This window comes from Bombyx mandarina, chromosome 20 (genome assembly GCF_030267445.1).
Source record: "Bombyx mandarina strain Sakado chromosome 20, ASM3026744v2".
NCBI classification, from domain to species: Eukaryota; Metazoa; Arthropoda; class Insecta; order Lepidoptera; family Bombycidae; genus Bombyx; species Bombyx mandarina.
In genome coordinates, this window is record NC_143226.1 from 9,506,143 (window position 1) to 9,527,893 (window position 21,751).

Consider the following 21,751-nt stretch of genomic DNA (forward strand, 5'->3'; position numbering starts at 1 on the left):
ATATTGTAATATTGCTTAGAATTAGAATTTTTATGTCATATTAATTGAAAATTTATTTGTGTTTGTATTGTGGAGTAAATAAATGCAATTATTATTAGCTGTACGATATCTTATGGGCTTGTACACCAATCAAACCATGTAATCAGTGTACTTCTGCCCCGAATAACCCATGTTCTCCGGTAAGGGGTTAAACGGTAACGTTGTAAAAAGTCTACAAAAATTTAACTGATATTTTGGTATCATTAAAACATCACGTTACCAAAATATGATCTGTACGCCTATTATGCGTCACCTATTGGGAAGTGATCATTGCTGCCCATGGACACTGGCAAGTCTAAGGTCACAGGCGTGTCTAGTTGGAAGGTAGTTATAATACTGTAGGAGGTTTATTCTACAGCGTAATGTGCAATTTCAATTTGGTATTTCAGCGATGAGTGGCTTGCTAGTAAAAAGGAGGTGTAAGTAGTAAGTAGTAAGGAGAAAAGTCATCGTGGCCTAAAGGATAAGACCTCCGGTGCATTCGCATCTAACGATGCACTGGTGCTCGAATGCCAATGCTCGAATGCAAATGCCAATGCGAATGCTCGCAGCCGGGTACCAATTTTTCTAATGAAATATGTACTCAATAAATGTTCACGATTGATTTCCACGGTGAAGGAAGAACATCGTGTAATAAAAATCAAACCCGGAAAATTATAATTTGCGTAATTACTGGTGGTAGGACCTCTTGTGAGTCCGCGCGGGCAGGTGCCACCATCCTGCCTATTTCTGCCGCGAAGTAGTAATGCGTTTTGGTTTGAAGGGTGGGGCAGCCGTTGTAACTACCTATATGATTGAGACCTTAGAACTTATATCTCAAGGTGGGTGGCGCATTTACGTTGTAGATGTCTATAGGCTCCGGTAACCACTTAACACCACGTGGGCTGTGAGCTCGTCCACCAATCTCAGCAATAAAAAAAATAGGAGATGTAAATACAACCTCTATTAGTTCCTCGGAGCATTCCTCTCAAACCAAGCTCAACCCAATATAATATCGAAACGAACTTAACCTACTCAATAATATATCAACTGTTACAAGACGCCATTTTGTTCATCATTCATTCAATTAATGAAAGGAACGGGAAAGAATGATCGAATAATGGATTTCGTTTAACTTTGATTGGCTCACTCCACAGATGAATCCTTTCTTCAAATATTCAGTCAAAGCCTTGGTATTCTAAAATTTATTATGACAATATTTTAGTTCGAACACCGATAGGTAAATGTATCGCTTTGTTATTTTGGATATGTGATTGTCTATAGACTAATCATAGAGTTATTAATAAAATTAATATACAAATTAGTTTATTAATATTCTAAGTTTTTTACACTAGTGGTAGGACCTCTTGTGAGTCCGCACGGTTAGATACCACCACCCCGCCTATTTCTGCCGTGAAGCAGTAATGCGTTTACATTTGAAGGGTGGGGCAACCGTTGTTTGTAACTATACTGAGATCTTAAAATTTATATCTCAAGGTGGGTGGCGCATTTACGTTGTAGATGTCTATGGGCTCCAGTAACCACTTAACACCAGGTGGGCTGTGAGCTCGTCTACCCATCTAAGCAATAAAAAAAAAGACTCTTTGCCTTATTGTTTGTATAGCTTTTCTTGTGGTTTGCTACAAGAAAACTTATTCACTAGTCAAGCTCGGCTGTGTGCGTGTCCTTTTGTAAAATTTATGTCTATTTTATTTCAGTAACGCTAAGTACGAGAAAAAATAATTGAAGATTAAAGATAAAAGAAGCTTCCGCTGCGTGCGCTGCAAAAACGGTTAAAGTTTCGCTAAAATAATATATGACAGAATTGTTCCCCTTTAAAAGATCTAAAAAAAAGTTTGGGACAGCATATATCTATATATTAAGGTTGGCTCACTATAACGTTATTTATGTTAACCAAATTAGTTCTAAAAAAAAGCATTATTTTTGAACTATTCCACGCGGACGAATTCGAGGGCAAAAGCTAGTCCTTAACAAAGAGTCCGTCATAAGTTTTCACTTAATATGCCAATATGCTTACAACTATTGTACCTTAACTCCTAAACAAAGGCAAATTGACCAAATCTAAGCCGAATTGAAGCATCAACGCAATGATGGTATTAGCTCGGCTGCTTTTAATACGACGGGCGTGGCAATCAGCTGTAATTGATTGATGGCGTGTCTACTTCGAGTACGTATGGACAAAATGCGTAGTTATATTTTTGGATAAATATAGCCGGCTCTTTTTCTCTTATGGCCTACCCTCTAGGTTAAAGCAGGCGCACAGTCAAATTACTGTTTGTAACTCAGGGAACCTTTTAAAATAGATTTGACAAAGGTCATGTGAGCACATGAGAATCACCGTTGAGGGTATTTCCTTTCGTAATCACTTATTAATCCTCTGCCTGTAAGACTCCTGACAATAAATCATGTGAAGAGTATCAAAAAAAATTGCTATTAAGATGTGATCATAGTCCAAAGGATAACACACCTTGTACACTCGTATCAAGCGATGCGACTTTGACAGTGTTTATATAGCCTATTTTAGCTGGCATTTCTGCCGCGATGCAGTAATGCGTTTCGCTTTGAAGGGTGGGGCACCCGTTGTAACCATACTGAGACCTTAGAACTTATATCTCAAGGTGGGTGGCTGCATTTACGTTGCAGCTGTCTATGGGCTCCGATAACCGCTTAAGACTAGATGAGTTGTGAGCTCGTCCACCCATATATGCAATAATTAAAAAATAATACAGCTTCTAACATTATAAGCATGGATTCCGTTGGGTATATCCACTAGGCGTCCTCTAACCTCATCACATACGTTCTCAAAGATAAATTAAAACAATTGCCACATTGGGAGCCAATATCTTAATTGTCGGATTTTTTGAACCTTACATTTATTTCATCGTTCATAGCGTAAAAGAATTTAATCGAAGCTCCGCTCTGCATCAAGGGACCGACGTAATACCGGTGACTTTAGAAAAATCGGGCAAGTGTGTGTTCAACTGCGGACGATATAGGGTTCTGTAGCATTGATACGTTTTTTTTTTAAGTTACCTGGTGTTAAGTGATTACAACGGCTACTCCACTCTTCAAACCGAAACGCATTACTTCTTCACGGCAGAAATAGGCAGGGCGGTGGTACCTACCCGTACGGACTCACAAGACATCCTACCACCAGTAAAGTGTAATACGTCACAAGAGCGGGCGAGTTCTAGAATGTACTCATGCGGGCGGGTAGGTAAGTAGTATTTTTATTTATTTGGACAGTGTTTCCAGGGGTTGTTGTGGCTGCGGACCCACGGCAACACAAATACCAGGGCCAAAAAGCTATCTGCAACGATTTCCAGTTTTCTAAGTCTCCATCAGCTGTTGATTATATAGAAACCTTATTTTGAGATCCAGGACACAAAACTTTAGGCAGTATTAATCTTTGTTATTGCTCAGCTCCATCTTCATGATCCTTTGCTGCTATACGTGTGCAGATGAATCGCCAGGCCGCCTGGCGTTTTGTGAAAATCAGACAGGAAGTCAGACGGAACGACAGGCAGAATTATTTAAATCTAGATTTACGTCATTCAATTTTGAATACACGGTACCCTAGAAAGATTAATTTTCAACTGTGGATTCCTGTCTTTGAAGATTATTTGATGCTTTCGTCAGCTGGGCGTGCCGGTAACAAATAAATTTGGTGAGGCAGATACTAAATAAAGTCGCTTAGATTTTCGTGACGATTTTTTTTTGACGTTTTACCGTGAAGCGTCATCATCAATTTTATTTGCTCAAAACAGCTACGTAAACTAGTTCTGTGCTATTAATCAAAAAATAAAACGTTCTTGTAGTGTCTATTAACAGAAACAGCATTTTTTTTTTTAAATATAGATATAGATTTATCCGTAAAACCAAAGTGTTAATTAAATGAAATTTAATACAAATTCAAAAACCCCTCGTTCGCGCAAACAATTTGTTAAAGATTGGTCGATATTTGAAACGGGGAATTTTCTCAAATTTTCCATTTCATTTAATTCGAAGTCGACTCCGAATAAGGATGGGCGATGACTAATTCGTTTCTATCGATTATTATAAATGGGCAATCCATAATGGATTTTCGATAAACTATTTTAACTGTTAAGTTATTAAATTGATTAAACCATAAAAAAAGCTGAGAACCGATAAAACTAAACTCAGAAGTCGTCGTGGCCTAACGGACGTCCAGTGCATTCGTATGCAGCGATGCACCGGTGTTCGAATCCCGCGGGCGGGTACCAATTTTTCTAATGAAATACGTACTCAACAAATGTTCACGATTGACTTCCACGGTGAAGGAATAACATCGTGTAATAAAAATCAAACCCGCAAAATTATAATTTGCATAAACACTGGTGGTCGGACCTCTTGTGAGTCCACACGGGAAGGTACCACCTCCCTGCCTACTTCTGCCGTGAAGAAGTAATGCGTTTCGGTTTGAAGGGTGGGGCAGCCGTTGTAACTGCTAGTGAGACCTTAGAACTCATATCTCAAGGTGAATGACGGCATTTACGCTGTAGATATCCATGGCCCCATCTAACACCAGGTGATCTGTGAGCTCGTCCATCCACCTAAGCAATAAAAAAAGTGTGACTAAAGTACAATTTATCAGAGCACAGGAATTTACTGATGGTATTGTAAGTCCGCCAAAGTAGGTAGCACTATTATGTATGTTTTTGCTACGAAGCAATCACGCGTTCTGATCTGCAGTAGGGGACAGCTTTCGCCCTCCTTTCTCGGGCTGGGCAGCGCTATTTACACTGTTATAACTATGGAAACTTTACATTAGATAGGATGCAATCCTGATCCTTTATTTACATAAATAAAAAGTAAAAATAATAGCTTAAAAAATCCTACAAAAATACGCTTATATCGAAAAACTAACTAAAAAATGGAAAATAAACTTTAATAAATTTGAATTAAAAATAGTGTAAGAAAAAATGATTTTATTGTAAAAAAAAGCGTGAAGTGCATGGTATCGGTAGTTAACAATATTTTATGAACAGATATGAGTAGAAGGGTTATTTTGATAATATCCTGAAAAGCACCTCACACTTTTTTTACATTAAAATCATTTTCTCTTACACTATTTTTAATTAAAATTTTATTAAAATTTATTTTCTATTTTTTAGTTGGATTTTCTATAATAGCGTATTTTTTTAGTTTTTTTAAACTATTATTTATTTCTCATTTTTTTAGTTGAATTTCAATTTTTTTATTTTTTTTTAAATATTGAATTGTCATCGGTCCTTAATAAGTATGCCAAATTTCGAGTTAATCCGACTTTTTGAAGGGGTCAAAATCATGTTCAAAGATTCTGTTACATACTAACTAGCATATTATATTATATACGTCTGAAGCTAATAAAAGTGTGTTAAAAAAAGCCTTAGCTTGCTTTGTAATAACAAAGAGACCACCCATAGATTCCGAGGAGCGGTTCTTTGAAGAAGGCAGTGTGTTTTATTATAGCAACAATAAGCGATGTGAAATATTGAATGTACAATACAAACTGAGAATCGATTTCCGGCCTTGAAAACACGATATCCGATTTGACGTAATAGATTTTCTTCGGAGCAACCGATTTTCCTGTTCACGGGTTTTTTTTCGATTTTAATCTCGTGCTAAATGGTTATATGTTGTTATATGCTGTGTATGTTTCTCTCGGCGTGAAGAGAAACACAGTAGAGAGTTAGAGAAAGACGAAGTAAGGGGAGTGAGGGGCTTCGTTCCCCTCATGAGCCACCAATTTATGTACCGGCTTGTGGTAGGTACATAAGAGAGTTTCTTGTGCTAATAAAACTCCAGCACTTTATATTAATCTTATAATATTTAAATGAAGATGTACAGCGTGCTTGAAGAGCGGATAGTGAATGAACGAACTGGTGGTAGGACCTCTTGCGAGTCCGCACGGGTAGGTACCACCGCCCCGCCTATTTCTGCCGTGAAGCAGTAATGCGTTTCGGTTCAAGGGTAGGGCAGCCGTTGTAACTATACTGAGATCTTAGAACTTATATCTCAAGGTGGGTGGCGCATTTACGTTGTAGATGTCTATGGGCTCCAGTAACCACTTAACACCACGTGGGCTGTGAGCTCGTCCAACCACTTAAGCAATAAAAAAAAAAAATTAAAAAAAAAAAAACAGCGAGCGAAAATACATTAACTTATTAAGCTGTGATACTTAGCGCCTTAGAAGACTAGCATCTTTGACCTTGCTCTAAAATAATTGAAGGCACCGGCTTGAACATGCCGTTAAATAAATACGCAATTATCGATCAAATCAATTCGATTTTAAATCGTACATTTCCCAACACCATCGGAACGTGTGAACTTGAGAATTGATGTTAGTAAAATTCAAATGGATTTCTGTAAACTTTTGGCATTGAAATTACTTGGAGCACGTCGTTGTGAAAATCAGCGTTCTTTCTATAGAGCAGGTACTTACAGAAGGTTAAATTATGATAAGTATGATGAAAAATTTGAGTTTTTTTTTTTATTGCTTAGATGGGTGGACGAGCTCACAGCCCACCTGATGTTAAGTGGTTACTGGAGCCTATAGACATCTACGACGTAAATGCGCCACCAACCTTGAGATATAAGTTCTAAGCTCTCAAGTATAGTTACAACGGCTGCCCCACCCTTCAAGCCGAAACGCATTACTGCTTTACGGCAGAAATAGCCGGGGTGATGGTACCTACTCGCGCGGACTCACAAGAGGTCCTACCACCAGTAATTACGCAAATTATAATTTTCCGGGTTTGGTTTTTATTACACGATGTTATTCCTTCACCGTGGAAGTCAATCGTGAACAATTGGTAAGTACGTATTTCATTAGAAAAATTGGTACCCGCCTACGGGATTTGAACACCGGTGCATCGCTATATACGAATGCACCGGACGTCTTATTCTTTAGGCCACGACGACTTCAAATTAACTGAGTAGAGAAAATAGCTGAGCACAGTGTTTTGTTTTGTTGTTATACTTGGTCCTGTTTTGTTCTTGATTTATATCAATGATCTCCTGGAGCTCAATTCTGTACGTGGCAAAATTATTTCGTATGCTGATGATACTGTTTTTTGCTGGATCATGGGATAGTGTGTTTACGGAAGCTCAAGAAGGTCTCTGTATACTTACCACCTGGCTTCACTACAAATACTTAACTCTTAATACAGATAAAACCAAACTGGTCCGGGTAAAACCAAGCTTCACACAATCTACCATACAGATCGGACCCATTGAGAAGATTCAGTGAGAAACTCAGTGAGTTGTGTCTATGAGAACAGCGGCCATATGATCTTGTAAGAGCAATGTACTTTGTCCACAGCCACTTCAACCCACCAATCCTTCAGCCTGTAAATGTTATCATCGTTTTCCTAGGATGTTTCTTATTCCTAGATCGATCTCGGAGGGAAACTCCGAGCATAACCCTTTTTATTGTTCTCTTAACTTTGAAATTTCTTCAAAAGCCTATTGACGACACACACTGGTTAAAAACTTTCGTCAACAGACACTGCTGTATTAGAGGTAAGAAGATTTTATGTGGTTTCCCGAACGCTACCCATATCCGAGTACCATTCTGAGAGCAACCTGTTTACCGAAGTTGTGCCTAGTTAAGGCTTAGCCTAGGTAAACTGGTCAACAGCTTCCAGCCTAGTGCCTGCAGCCTTCAAGGGATTATATACTACATTGCTTAATATGAGGATTTCCAAGCAACTACTACACGCCACACGGATGCAGTTGAGCATTAAAAAAAACCGTGTCGTGTCGTGGGACACCGGATAGGAACGAAGTTCCTTATTATAAAAATATTAATTTTAAGTTCTATTCGAGGTATAAAGAAAATAAAACTGTAGATTTTGCAACAACCCACGGTCATTCGGTAACGTGCGAACTTATTGTGGTACACTTCATTCACGGTTGTTTGCATAAAGAGTTAGTGTATTGCGCAAACGAACGCTCTGAGATCGTGGTCAATGAATGATAAAAAAATATGTTATTTTTTGTACGTTATTACAAAGTGAAGCCGTACACGGTGTGCATTACTAATAAAAATCTTACGTTACGGACGTTTTTTCCCGGTTCGGGTACCCCTCCGCATCATCCCATAAGGAACTTCGTTCCAAAACTTTCCATTTTTCTACTATTAAAGAAAATTGTAATACAAAAATAATTGATAAGGTTTCCTAGTTTCAGACACAAATAGAACCTCCATTACGAGCACATGCGCTCCCCTATAAATCCAAACTGTCAGAGATACAGCTTTCAATGTGTTCCCCAGAAATATATACGAGCTGCAAAATGGATACAGTTGCACATTAACTTTTTGCAATAGATGAGGGGAAATCCTCATACCATCTAGCGCTGTATGACCACCGTACGCTCACAGAGATTAGAAAGTAGCTATTGATGGTCATGGTCACGGTAGTGACGGTCAGGAATCGTGACGTTCAAGCCTCAAGTCTTTTTTTTTATTGCTTAGATGTGTGGATGAGCTCACGGCCCTGGCATTAAGTGGTTACCGGAGCTCATAGACATCTACAACGTAAATGCCGCCACCCACCTTGAGATATGAGTTCTCTGTAGAGCAGCCCCACCCTTCAAACTGAAACGCATTAACGCGAAATAGGCACCGTGGTGGTATCTATCTACCGGTGCGGACTCACAAGGTGTCCTATCACCAGTAAAAATACTACCTACCTCCTACTACCATCAATATAAAAACACCGATTAAACCAAGTTGCAAGAAGTGATGAAGGATTGAATATTTCGTGGTAGAAAAAAAAGAATGTATTTCCGGCGAGAAACTCAGTGTGCTGTGTCTATGGGCTAATTTACTCGCCGAGCCCTCAATCATAGTCACTATTGCGATACGATTTTGGATAACCTAAAAACCGTTATGCACTACTGATCTTCACATCGTACTGTGTCATTAGCGATCCCTCTGTCGATGTTAATATGACGTAAATAAATACACGTTCTACAGACATACTCCTTATCATATGTTACTCTGACTCGAAGAACCAGTCAAATGAGAAATTGCCGAATGGAAACTAAATTGTGTGTCAGCTATTTCGGTTTTAATGAATCTTGGGTTTGAAGATGTAAAATCTATTTATAAACAGTCACAGACAAAATAATCTGTCAAAGGATTGTCTTTTTTTATTGCTATACTAGCTGACCCGGCAGACTTCGTAATGCCTCAATAGATAAATAAAAGACCTAAACTTTTGTATAAAACAAACTTAAAATAAACAAAAGGAATCCGTCCGACGGGGGACACATCAAAGGAAAAACAAAATTGTTTGTTTTTATGTTCAAGCATTTTCATATTTATTCACCTTTTAAACCTTTTCTGGACTTCCATGAATAATTCTACCCCAAAATTAGCCAAATCGGTCCAGCCGTTCTCGAGTTTTAGCGAGACTAACGAACAGCAATTCATTTTTATATATAAAGATATCGCTTGGCGAGTTTAGATTAGGTTAGGTTAGATTTTTTTCAATAATAAAACAAAACAGGAGTTATAGTACAAAAGAATTCATCTAAATCAACAAAAATCATAATGAACACAAACCACTAAAACCAAATGTTTTTTCACAATTACTGTCTCCGACTGGAATTTCAACGCGTGTCTGTGATACAATAGTCACTAAACGCGTGACTAACAAGGTGTTACGAACTTCTTCATCTTTGTTTCCACCTTCTTCTATTCCATCCTCTTCTGTTGGCCGTCATGTCAACACTTACTCCTCTCTCTCTCTCATATCGTCATCTCACACGTAATTATTTTTATTGATCATATTCGAACCCCCCCGTTACATATCCCCGTTGGACTCCTTCTTGCATACCAAGCACTCTTTCCCGCTACCTAATTACTTTGAATAATACACCTAAATCGGACTCAAATCCAATCCTGACGGTTATCTTAGCCAATTTCTATATTTTAATTTTTTTTCAAATCAAATCAAATCATTCAAATCAATCAAATTTTTTAAATCCAAAAGGCTTGACCGTTCTAACAAAACGCAATTTCTAAATCTGATGAAATGGTTTTGATGACTATGTGTAATCTAACACCTTACTCAAACTCAAACACGGCTTCAAGTATTTTTAAGACATTCGCAAGAAAGATTCGCACCACTGTTGAACAGTTTTTCAGCTTTTGATGAGCTGGATGCAGCTGGGTATCAACGAGGGTCGAAGGACATAGTGTGCCAAATCATTTTAGTGAGAGGATTCTGAAATACCTTTCTAATCTTTACGTTCAAAATTCTCAGATACATCGGAATGCCGTCGGAGGTACCTTGACCACTAATAGCAGGGCGAAACATTACTGGATCCCATTAGGGCAGTCTTTATAACAGTGTCATCGAAATTACAACCTTAAACCTCAAGCTTTAAGTTTTACAACGCCCTGTTTATGATGCCACCATTTAACTTTGCTTTGAAATCCAACCAGTCTCCCTACCCACTGTAATATATTCATGAAATTGGATTAAATTGGTCGCTGACCGCAATCTAACAGGTGGATTAACTGTCCTGCGGTTGAAGCCAATAAAAATATTACGTAATTGCGTCTAAACTCTTTGCCTACCCTTATAACTTGTTTGAAAACATTTTTATGATTATTTTCTACAAAATTTATCGTTACTTTTTGCTTACATCTAAGACGGACGAATAAAAAACTCAATCGAATGCCTATTCACACATTTTCAGTATCTTTGGTTCTTAAATATTTGTGGTCGGAACTTAACTCATATCCGTTATGGCAAATGCCTTTTTAAGCAGGAAAGCACCTTCTAGTTCTTTAATATTGAAATCTTTTGGGTGGATGTTCTCCTATTTGTTATCTTTCGTTGACTAGTGGAACTTCACTGCTGCTGCTAGAACTAAAGTCTATAACGATCGTTGTTTGAGATGATTCCCCGATCTTATTTTACTCTTTGTAAAATCGCGAGCTGTTCGTTTGAATTCATCATCTTTTTTTTTCCTGCCTAAGCTGAGAGCTTTGAGAAGCTATTTCAGCGTAACCTTAACTAGCAGTTGAGCTCACGGGGCTCAAACTTGACGACGTTGCTAACACGAACTCTAGCAAGAGCCGTCCGTGCTTCGCAGAATCTACCACCGGATCGGAAACGCGACTCACTGAGAAGATCCGGCGAGAAACTCAATGGGCTGTGTCTGAGGATTAATTTACTCGTCGAGCCATTCGTCGCAAGCGACAGGTTCGACGAGAACGATGACGGGAGTTCATCATCTAATGGGGTGATTATGACTACACACTGAAACCTAAAATAACTGCTATCTCATCCACATTGCATTTCCAGAGATCAGTTTTCACCCACGTGCTACCCGACTCCGAAATCACTCTAAGCCTCGTCGTTTCCGAAGAACTTTAGTATATTTCTTTCCAAACGAATTTTGAGATAACTCAGTGGTAAGCACTGGCTTGTTTTTCTGCCTAAAAGGAAATATAAGCATCGATAATACAATCAAAGGCACCATGGTATCGAAAAATAGCAAAATATGGAATCAGATCATGTCATCATTATCCGAAACTGAATTTTAACTGCCCGTGCCAAAACGTCGACATAAAATTATAGGTAATCCATCGAGCGACGTTCAGCGTTGTGTTCCGCCAAATAATTCGATTACACGTGAAACACACTCTCTCTGATGTGATGTGATTAACTGGTATTCTGTGCTAAAATTGAAATCAGTCCGTCGGGTTCTTTATTTTTTCGATAGGTTTTTCTTCTTCTCAGTCGTACACTCCTGGCGGAGTGGTCGTGGCTTAGTATATCTTATTGGTTGGTTGCGGCTTTTGAGAGACTTCTCTATCTCTCTCTATTTGTGGCGGTACGTGTAAAATCATAAGGGTACACTTAGTCGATGACTTAATCAAATCTGTCCACCTTGTGGATGATCGGCCGCGAGAACGTTGACCGTCTACTCTTCCTTGAACCACTAAGCGTTCCAATGAGCTTTCATGACGAATGATAGGTAACTTAAAAAAATACTTTTATGTTGAAATCGATCATATTGTGAAACCAGACAAATCGCCCAGAATAGGAAATTGTGTTTATTCCGGGGCTCATGCCAGTAGTGATTAGTAGTTCGAGGGATTAGCGATGTTTTTAGTTTGAATACTAGTGATACTTATTTAAAATTAAACAGATACCATCTATACTAATATATAAATCTACAGTGGTTTTTAGGAATGTTCCGTTATAACTGCTGAATCATGCATCCGATTAACTTGAAACTTGGTATCCATGTAGAAAATACACGTACTTAATGGATAGGCTAATATTTATATGAGTGTCCTCCCTACACCAGTTGCGGGGGCATTAATGATGAGAATCTTTGTGGGGGTGAGAAATAATATTGTTAATTTTAAATGCCCAGCGAAGCGGGCGGGTACAGCTAGTCAGAGGTTAAGTCTAGTTGAATATATTCGTGTTATGTAAAAGAAACATATTCTTAATGTTAAAAGTGCAAGCAACATCAATAGTGAATAATGTTACATAATTAAAAAATAGCTAAATATTGCGTTTATTATTTTTATTTTCCTTCGGTTTTTGGTTTCTCTCAGGGCGGTCACTACAGAAAATCCAGGGACACACAATCTTCAGTAATGAAGCATGCGCCTAAGAAGAAGAAAAGAGATTTTTATTTTAATACTTCCCGCTTTAAAATCCGATTTTAGAATACCTCTTTAGCCCACTGAGGCTCTCGCCGGGTCTTCTCAGTGGGTCGCGTTTCCGATCCGGTGGTAGATTCTGCGAAGCTCTGCTCTTGCTAGGGTCAGTGTGAGCAACTCTCCGGTTGAGCCCCGCGAGCTCACCTACAAACGTTAGGGCGAAGCCGAAATAGCCTCTCAAGGCTATCAGCATAGGTAGGGAAAAAAAACTGTTTTCATGTTCATAGTCGATTGTGTACTTAAGGATAGTTCATAATCTACCATCGCTTATAGACAGAAAAACATGAAATTTTTTGACCTATGGCAATAATAGGCTACAGGCTAAGATATAGCGAAACTGATAGCTACATTAGTAAAGAAAAATCAGTCAATTTTCGCCCATTGATTAAAACACAATTTTGTTTAATAAATTCCACTCCATCAAAACCATGTCTAAAGATAATTATAAATATACGTAACACATACTTTGCTTCAGTGTGGATTACTCTCAAGACGTTAATTAATTTGATTATTATATTCGAGGATATGAAGGGAATTATATTATATCTATCAGTCTGTAATATTACTCACGAACGACTCGCAAAATATCGTGCAGTACATATACTTGAGGTACAGCTATATAAGTACATAAAGTATTATCATTCTGTGTATTTCTGAAGCAGCCATGTGTTCTAGCTCGAAGGGTGGGATCCACTTATAAGGTCCCACAGGATGTCACACCTATGCGGAATCAAAAATAGCTCAGGTCACATTTTTATTACAAGACTAGCTGACCCGGCAGACTTCGTAGTAGTTCAGTCGATAAATAAAAGACCTAAACTTTTGTATCAAATAAACTTAAAACAAACAAACGGAATCCCTTCGACGGGGAACACATCAAAGGAAAAACAAAATTGTTATTTTTATTTAATTCCGAGCATTTTCATATTTATCTACCATTTAAACTTTCTCTGGACTTCCACAAATAATTCAAGACCAAAATTAGCCAAATCGGTCCAGCCATTCTCGAGTTTTAGCGAGACTAACGAACAGCAATTCATTTTTATATATATATATAGATAGATAGATTCGTTGGTGTGGAAATCGAATGCAGGATTTGAATTTCGGTAAAGTCACATCACTTACTGTAAATAAATAAATAAATAAATATCTCACCTTCGCGGGATTCGCACCCGCGACCCCATTGTGTAGTGACCATGTCACTTACCACTACACCAGACGGCCGTCTGGTAGCCATCATACAACACAAGATATTTGATAGATGCCTTTGGTAGATGATAAACCTATAATACTTACACTTACAACTAGTATACCGGTCGAATTATCCATTCTGGTAGAGGTTAGAATAGTATGCTCAGTCATTTCCCATTTACCGATGTACTCAGTCAGTGATTCCTTTGTTGGCGCAACTAATTACATAAATACATAAATCACTGTCTCAGCTACGGGAAGGGTAGCATTCTTTAAATTTCGAGTTGTGCACTCCATAAAATATATACAAAGCTTCTACTTGCTATCGCTAAGCATGATACACAGTGGCATTGTGGTGAGCCCATGTTGTATGTTCCATCATTCAGGCCATATTGGTTCGAAGGGTGGGACAGTCGTCAATTGAAGCTTCAATCCCAGATCTAAAGGTGGAAGCTATTTGCAGCCAGATGGGCCTTGGATTAAACCCAGTGAGTGCAATAAAATAAATAATAGTTCAATAAAACTAATAAATTACGCTTTTATAGAAAATCCAACTAAAAAATAGAAAATTTTAATAATTTTGAAATATAAAAATAGTCTAAGAAAAAATGATTTTATTGTAGAAAAAAGCGTTGGGTGCATGGTATCAGTAGTTATAAATATTTTATGAACAGATATGAGTAAAAGGGTTATTTTGATAATATCCTGAAAAGCATTGATTTTTCTATAAAAGCGTATTTTGTTAGTTTTTTTTAAACTATTATTTATTTTTCGTTTTTTAGTTGAATTTCAATTTTTAAACATTGAATTGTCATCGGTCCTTAACAAGTATACCAAATTTCGAGTTAATCCGACGTTTTGAAAAGGATCAAAATCACGTTCAAAGATTCCGTTACAAACATACATACGTCTGAAGCTAATAAAAGCGTCTAAAAATAGTCTTTATGGTTTGAAGCAATCTAAAAATACTGACCGTACTGTCAGCGTATAAATAAAATACATACATTTCGGACGTATTGATCAAAGTTCCTCACCGCTGTCCTCCCGAGCAGAAGAGCGTCCATCTCGCTCTCTGGTACTGGTACAACGGCTACTGTTGGTGCAGGACCTCCTTTCATAGGGACGTTCATTTTGAGTCCTTTTCGCGAAACTCCGAGACTAGAATCTAACGGCTTAGATGTCGTTGCTTGAGAATTCGCTTCACTTTTTACCGTCGGCAGTGTATTTTAATGTAATCAAGTGTATTTTTGTATGGTAATTATTGTTGTCAGATGTTTTTTTTTTTCTATTACTTCACTTCACAAGAACACTAATAAAATTCAACTACGCATGTTTAATTTCTATTAAAAATTTGGTAATATTTAGTTTGGATCGTTTAATAAATTAGTATTGCATAATCTTTTTGTTTGTTCAGAGTCACGGTTCTATCACATTAATTACACTAAACATAGACACTAAAGTTTTGTCACATTCAAGGTATAGGAATTTTATAATAAATTATAAAAATTATTTGGAATGTAAATAAAAATGGTTTTCAATAAACTTAATTGACTTTAAAAATATATGTTTCAATGATATGACATTATTTATTTAATTATTATTGTCTTGTAAAATTTGGTCGGTTTTAATAAAGAAAATAAATTTTGCTTTCACACTCGTTCTCAAAGTACAATTGCGTTTGTCACTTTAAGCTTCGGCCTTTCGTTCACTTTGCACTATCACATCCGAATGTACACTAAACTACTTTGACACTAAACCACTGACAAATATATTACAATAATTTTAGTCTTTCACTGTATTACGCGAAGTTTCCGCTCGTATGTTCCCACTGGCGGGTTTAGTGACACTTCCTTGATTTATTATTTTATTTGGATAAAATGAAATGTTACATCTATTTTGGACCCTACTTTGTTACCCTGCAGAGGAAAGTATTTTTGGTAAGTGGTTTTAGTGAGTATCGGTTTGTTATAAAACATTTACGATAGAATCTTACACACAATTTTGTCTGTTTGATTGTTCTTTGCATCTCAAGGATCGTATTTTTTTGTGTTTTATGGAAAATAAAAATATTATAGTCTAGTAGTTTAAAAAAATCGTACTCATAGAAATCAAATCTGAAAAACAATAAGAAATCAAATAGATCATAAAGTAAAGGAATATGGCTCAGCTATTGGTGTCCGAAATTGATGCTTCTGACAGCGCTGTAGTTCCAGTAGCCTGGTTTCCCTGTGAAATGCGTATGCGATATAACTAGACCATGGAAAAATCACGTTTTACTGAGAGCTTTTGTTTTCAAAATAAATAAATTATAAATATAATGAATAAATAAATAAATCGTAAAAAAAACAGAGTTGCCTTTCAGTATATTTTCTTGTGTTTGAATTCCGTCGATAAATGCCTTTGACGTATCGATTTTAAAAGGCAAATCATATCGCTGCTTGTTTTATAAATGCTAATGTTAATGTTTTAATAATCTAAATTTGAAGGTGAGTTCATGGATCACACAGAGCGATTACCAGAGCTAGCCTGAGCTTACAGATGAACTACGTATATTTTCTATTTAATTTTTAAATAAACCTACGTACGTGTACTTTTTTTTATTGCTCGTTGTAGGCAGACGAGCATACGGCCCACGTGATGGTGTGTGGTTACCATCGCCCATAGACTTCAGCAATGCCAGGGACAGAGCCAAACCGCTGCCTACCGTTGAGTACTCTCCACAAGCCTCGTTTGAAGAAGGACAAGTCATAACGCTCGGGAAACGCCGTGGAATGGAGCTCATTCCAAAGCCATTACTTAGTCACCTTAGATAATTAGGTATTTTTTTTGTGTTATTGATTTTTATTAAATAATGTTTTCCTTCATCGTGGAAGTCACCATTCGCGAACTTGAGTTAAGTGAGTATTCCATTAGGAAAATTGGTACTTTCTCGTGGGATTTGGGTACTTGCATTGTCGCGTCGCTCGATACCAGCACACCGGGCTTATTATTCTTTACTAGTGGTCCCGTAGTCGCAGCACGTCTTGCTATCCTCAGCGGTTTTTATTGCTTCGGTTATTGATAGGCCGGTAAACATCTTTACCTGTTCTGACCAGCATATAAGTGAGCGACCGCGTGTTCTTCTCCCGTAAACTTGTCTAACAACCATCAGCTTCTCTAGGCTATCAGGATCTCTAATCTCTCTCTATCGATAGATTAGAGAATCAAAACTATTAGCACAAATTAATCATCACCATCATCATCATCATCAGCCTTTATCTGCCCACTGCTGGACATAGGCCTTCCCCAATGCCTTCCACATAAGGCGGTCCTCCGCCTTCCGCATCCAACGACTTCCCGCCGTGCGCACTAAGTCAACAAAATCCAGAACGAAGAAATTCGACGGAGAACCAAAGTCGACGACATAGCTCTCAAAGCTAGCAGGCTGAAGTGGCAATGGGCCGGTCACATCTGTCGAGCCAGCGACGCCAGGTGGGGGAGGAAAGTCCTCGAATGGAGGCCACGGATGGGTACAAGGAGCGTGGGGCGTCCTCCAACCAGGTAGACAAATTAATGAAACATTGAAAATCAAATAAGCAGTATATTGAATAGAAGATTGCGAAGAAAACAAATATACATTCCGCGTCAGAATTAAGGTTTTTTTTTTTTTTTTTTTTTTCCTACCTAAGCTGAGAGCCTTGAGAGGCTATGTCAGCGTAACCCTAACTTTAGTAGGTGAGCTCACGGGGCTCAAACCTGACGATGTTGCTAACACGAACCCTAGCAAGAGTCGTGCTTCGCAGAATCTACCACCGGATCGGAAACGCGACCCACTGAGAAGATCCGGCGAGAAACTCAGTGGGCTGTGTCTGAGAGTTAATTTACTCGTCGAGCCCTTCGTCGCAAGCGACGGGTTCGACGAGAACGGTGACCGGTGCTTGAAGTACCTAAAAGCACCGTTAGTGGATCGGGAGGATCCGAGATAACGTGTTTTGGGCGACGTCGACTGCTTTCCATTCTGTCCGCAGGATCGGGAATGTAGTTACCGGCGGCCACGATGAGAGGGTTCTCGTGTCGTGCCGCTTTATCGAAGTGGCGCATGGACGCCGACTGAAGATACTTACTGATGGACTCTAAGTCCAGGTCGTCATGGAGGTCGACGTTCCTGACGAACCACGGGGCTCCGACGGCTATCCTGCAAAAACGGGATTGAATAATTTGAAATGTTTTTAGGTGTATGCGGGCCGCGTGAGCGAACACTACACTTGCATAGGTCATGACGGGGCGTATGCAAGTTTTGTAGAGTGTCACCTTATTTCTAAGGGACATTTTACTTCGCCTACATATCATCGGGTAGAGACGTCCTAGAATGAAGGCGGCACGGTCGCGTACCGTCTTAATGTGGGGGCGGAATGTCATCCTACTGTCGAGGGTGACGCCTAAGTACTTGACCTTCGGGGCCCACGGTATGGGCTGGTCGAACATCGTGATTGGGCGAACGGCGGGGGCGGGGGTATTGACGCGCCTAGTCGGAAGGGGGATGCTCAGCGTGGTGTTCGGAGGGCGACCCCTTTTGAAGAGCACCGCTGTGCTTTTCGTGGGGTTAATGTCGATGCGCCACTTCCGGAACCACTGTCCCATGGTGGTAGCTGCGGTCTGAAGTCGTCGATGAAGCAACGCCTTCTTCCTACACGAGTAGTAGATGGCGGTGTCATCGGCGAAGAGCGCCAGATGGGTCTCCGGAGACCGGGGTATATCGTTGATATACAAACTGAATAGTAACGGGGAGAGGGCGGAGCCTTGCGGGACTCCGGCTGTGACGTGACGGGGCCGGGAACGCGTTCCCTCGACTCGATATCGGAACGAACGGTTCGACAAGTAGTCTCGTATGATGAGCACGAGTCTGTCTGGCACTCCCATGTTATACAGTTTGTATATCAAACCGTTGTGCCAGACTTTGTCGAACGCCTTCGCTATATCGAAGAAGAGGGCTCCTGTCGGAATGGGTTTCCGCCTGTTCAGCCCTAGTAAGATGTGCTCCGTGAGGCGGTGCACTTGATGGACGCACGAGTGTCTGGCGCGGAATCCAAACTGCTCGTCTATCAGAATTTTGTTCGCGGATACAAAGTCCCAGAGGCGTTTACGAAGGAGCCGTTCGTATAATTTGCCTATCGCCGGGAGGAGACTGATGGGGCGGTAACTCGCGGTTTCGTTATTCGGTTTGCCCGGCTTGTGTATGCCGATAACGTCCGCTTCTCTCCACGCCGCGGGAAAGATGCAGTTCGTCATAGCAGCATTTAATATCGTGGCCAACATCGTTATCAGTTGGGCTGGTAACAGTTTTAGCGCGCGGTTGCGGATGCCGTCGGAGCCGGGAGCTTTCCGTGGTTGTAGGCTATCGATCGCCTCCTTAACCTCGGAAGTGGTAATGGGGGGTAACGCGTCCGAGGGCGGCAGGGAAGCTCTGCGCTCGACCTCCCTGTCGACGAACTCGGTGTGTTCGGGGTCCGCGTGTTGAGTGCTGGTGGTGCACTGTTCTTGCAGTGCATCGGCCAGCAACTCTGCCTTGTCATCGTCATCGTAAGCCGGTGGTTGGCCTGAGGGGCGTACGAGAGGCGGCATAGTGGCTATAGTTTCGGACTTGAGGGTCCTAGCTAGTCGCCAGTATGCTTGGTGAGTGGGCGCGAGTTCTTCTAAATAACTATCCCAGTTTTCGTTTCGGGCGTCGCTTAAGCGGGATTTGACCTCCCGCTGTAAGCGACGCATCCGAGTCCGGTTTGAATCCGTGGGATATCGATCGTAGGCCCGGATTGCCGCGTTCCTAACTCTTACGAGGTCCCTAAGATCGGGGGAAAGTCTGATGCGGTGGAAGCAGTCCTCCACATCGACTTGCTTAGAAGATCTTATGATCGCCGTCGAGACGTGATCAGTGAAGATGTTTATGGATTCGACGGTATCCTCGGGGGATGGAGTTGAATCCGGGCCGCAAGGGAGGATTGGTGGAGCGGTGTCAGCTAAGCACGTGCCCAGCTTCTTCCAATCCACCATGGTCCTCATATCTGGTTCTCGGTTGACTGGGCGACCGAGCTGCATTACGACAGGTCGGTGGTCTGAGTCGAGTTCTGACATTGCCTCGATGGAGCGTAAGCGCAGAGTTACGTTCCTCAGCAGTGCCAGATCTATTGTGCTCGGACGACGCGCGGCGTTGTACGGATAGCACGTGGGGGTCGGGGGGTTGAATATTTCGAATGTGAGGTCGTCTATGAACGCGTCGAGACGCCTACCGTTCACATTCGTGCGATGGCAGTTCCACCTAGTGTGGTGGCAATTTAAATCGCCTGCCAGGATGACCGCGTCCCCCATACCGAGCAGTGTCTCGAGGTCACTGCTCAGGAGGGGTTTGTCAGGAGGGAGATAGACGGATGCGATGACGATCGGCTGGTGTCCCGTCAGCGCGATGCGGCACACTGACGCCTCGATATGTAAGAGCGAGGGAGTATCGAGAGGGACGCAGTGCAGGGCCCTCCTATAGTAAATGACAGTCCCGCCCTTGCGGGTGGAGAGTCTGTCATTCCTAACCATGACGTAATTCGCGACTTTGGGGTCGCGACGCGAGGGCTTTAGGAAGGTCTCCTGCACCAGAAGGATGTCGATGAGATTATCGCGGAGAAACTCATATACTTGATCGCGCTGACGCGCGAGTCCGTTAGCATTATAAAATGCTAACTTTAAGGAACGCGGTTTTTCCCTACCGTTGTTCGCCATTGGTTACCGGTATTTAACCCAGCGTACGCTGGACGGACTCGATGACGTCCATATGGTCGAACGTCGCGTGTAGGCGGTCTTCGGCCGTGACCGCCCTGCGCATGGCGTCGGCGAACGAGCGCATGCGATCTATATTTATCGCGGCGATGTAATCACGCACGATTGAAAAGTCGTTAACGGCTGGCCGGGCGGGGCCGGGGCGAGGCGCGGGACCGGGCGCGGGGGCGGGGCGCGGCGCGAGCAGGGGCTGGGGTGCCGGTGGTTTCCCTGCCAGCGTGAGCGGCAGCGGTTTTGCCCACGCGGAGACGGTGAGCACCGGTGCCGGCACGAAGGCAGGCTTCGGCGCACGGGGCGCCGAAGTCTTTGGGCCGACGGTTTTTGGAGGCGCGTTGGCCAGACGCTTCCGCGGGGCCTTGGGGCATCCGCGGTAGTTGGCTGTGTGGCCCTGCTTTTGGCAGAGCACACAGCTCGGAGGTTCGGTCGCGGTCTCTTTGACCCGCGAACAGTCGGCTGTCGCGTGGTCACCGAGGCACTTTACGCACCGCGGACGCGCGTGGCAGTTGCGCGCGGAGTGGCCGTACAGCTGGCAGCGGTGGCACTGCCCGGGAGTGCCTTTTCTATATGGGGCCTCGACGGTGACCCCGGATAAGCCGCAAACGGTGCGGAGGCTTGAGGCAATTCGTTTGCCTTCGGCGGTTGGTTCTAACGCGACGAGAACCATATTATACGCGAATTTGTCGCGCCCGCTGTGCATTCGGTGCACGCTTACAATCGGGTACGCCTGCCCGATGAGGTCCTCCTTGACCAGCTCGACGTCGAGCTCCTTAGGTACTCCGCGTATTACTACGCGGAGCTCGCGATCCTCCTGGAGCGCATAAGTGTGGAAGCTTATGCGCTCCTTTCGGAGGTGGGCTGTCAGCGCCCTGTGATCGTCCGGTGAGGCCGTTTTTATCTGTATGCGCGTAACATCGCGCACGGACGACGTTAACGTTTTGTGCCTTACAGGCACGGGATACGCGATCCCACGCGGTCTTATCTTGTAAAATTACCGGCGGCGGCGCGGGAATTTTGCGG

The 21,751-nt window shown here is 41.5% G+C and overlaps 1 protein-coding gene across 3 annotated transcripts in view; it reads right to left on the reverse strand.

The window, feature by feature from the left end:
* The window catches only part of LOC114250841 (inactive dipeptidyl peptidase 10), a 369,807-nt gene that overhangs the window by 312,456 nt on the left and 35,600 nt on the right, over positions 1 to 21,751 (reverse strand). Inside the window, exon 1 of one of the 3 annotated variants that reach the window (XM_089735705.1) lies at positions 14,968 to 15,153. The exons of 1 other annotated variant lie outside the window; for it this stretch is intronic. In XM_089735705.1, the coding sequence (XP_089591831.1) occupies positions 14,968 to 15,063 (96 nt within the window). In that variant the 5' untranslated portion in view covers positions 15,064 to 15,153. Of the gene's footprint in view, positions 1 to 14,937; positions 15,154 to 21,751 lie in introns of those variants that run through there. One more of the 3 variants, XM_089735704.1, reaches the window with a different exon arrangement.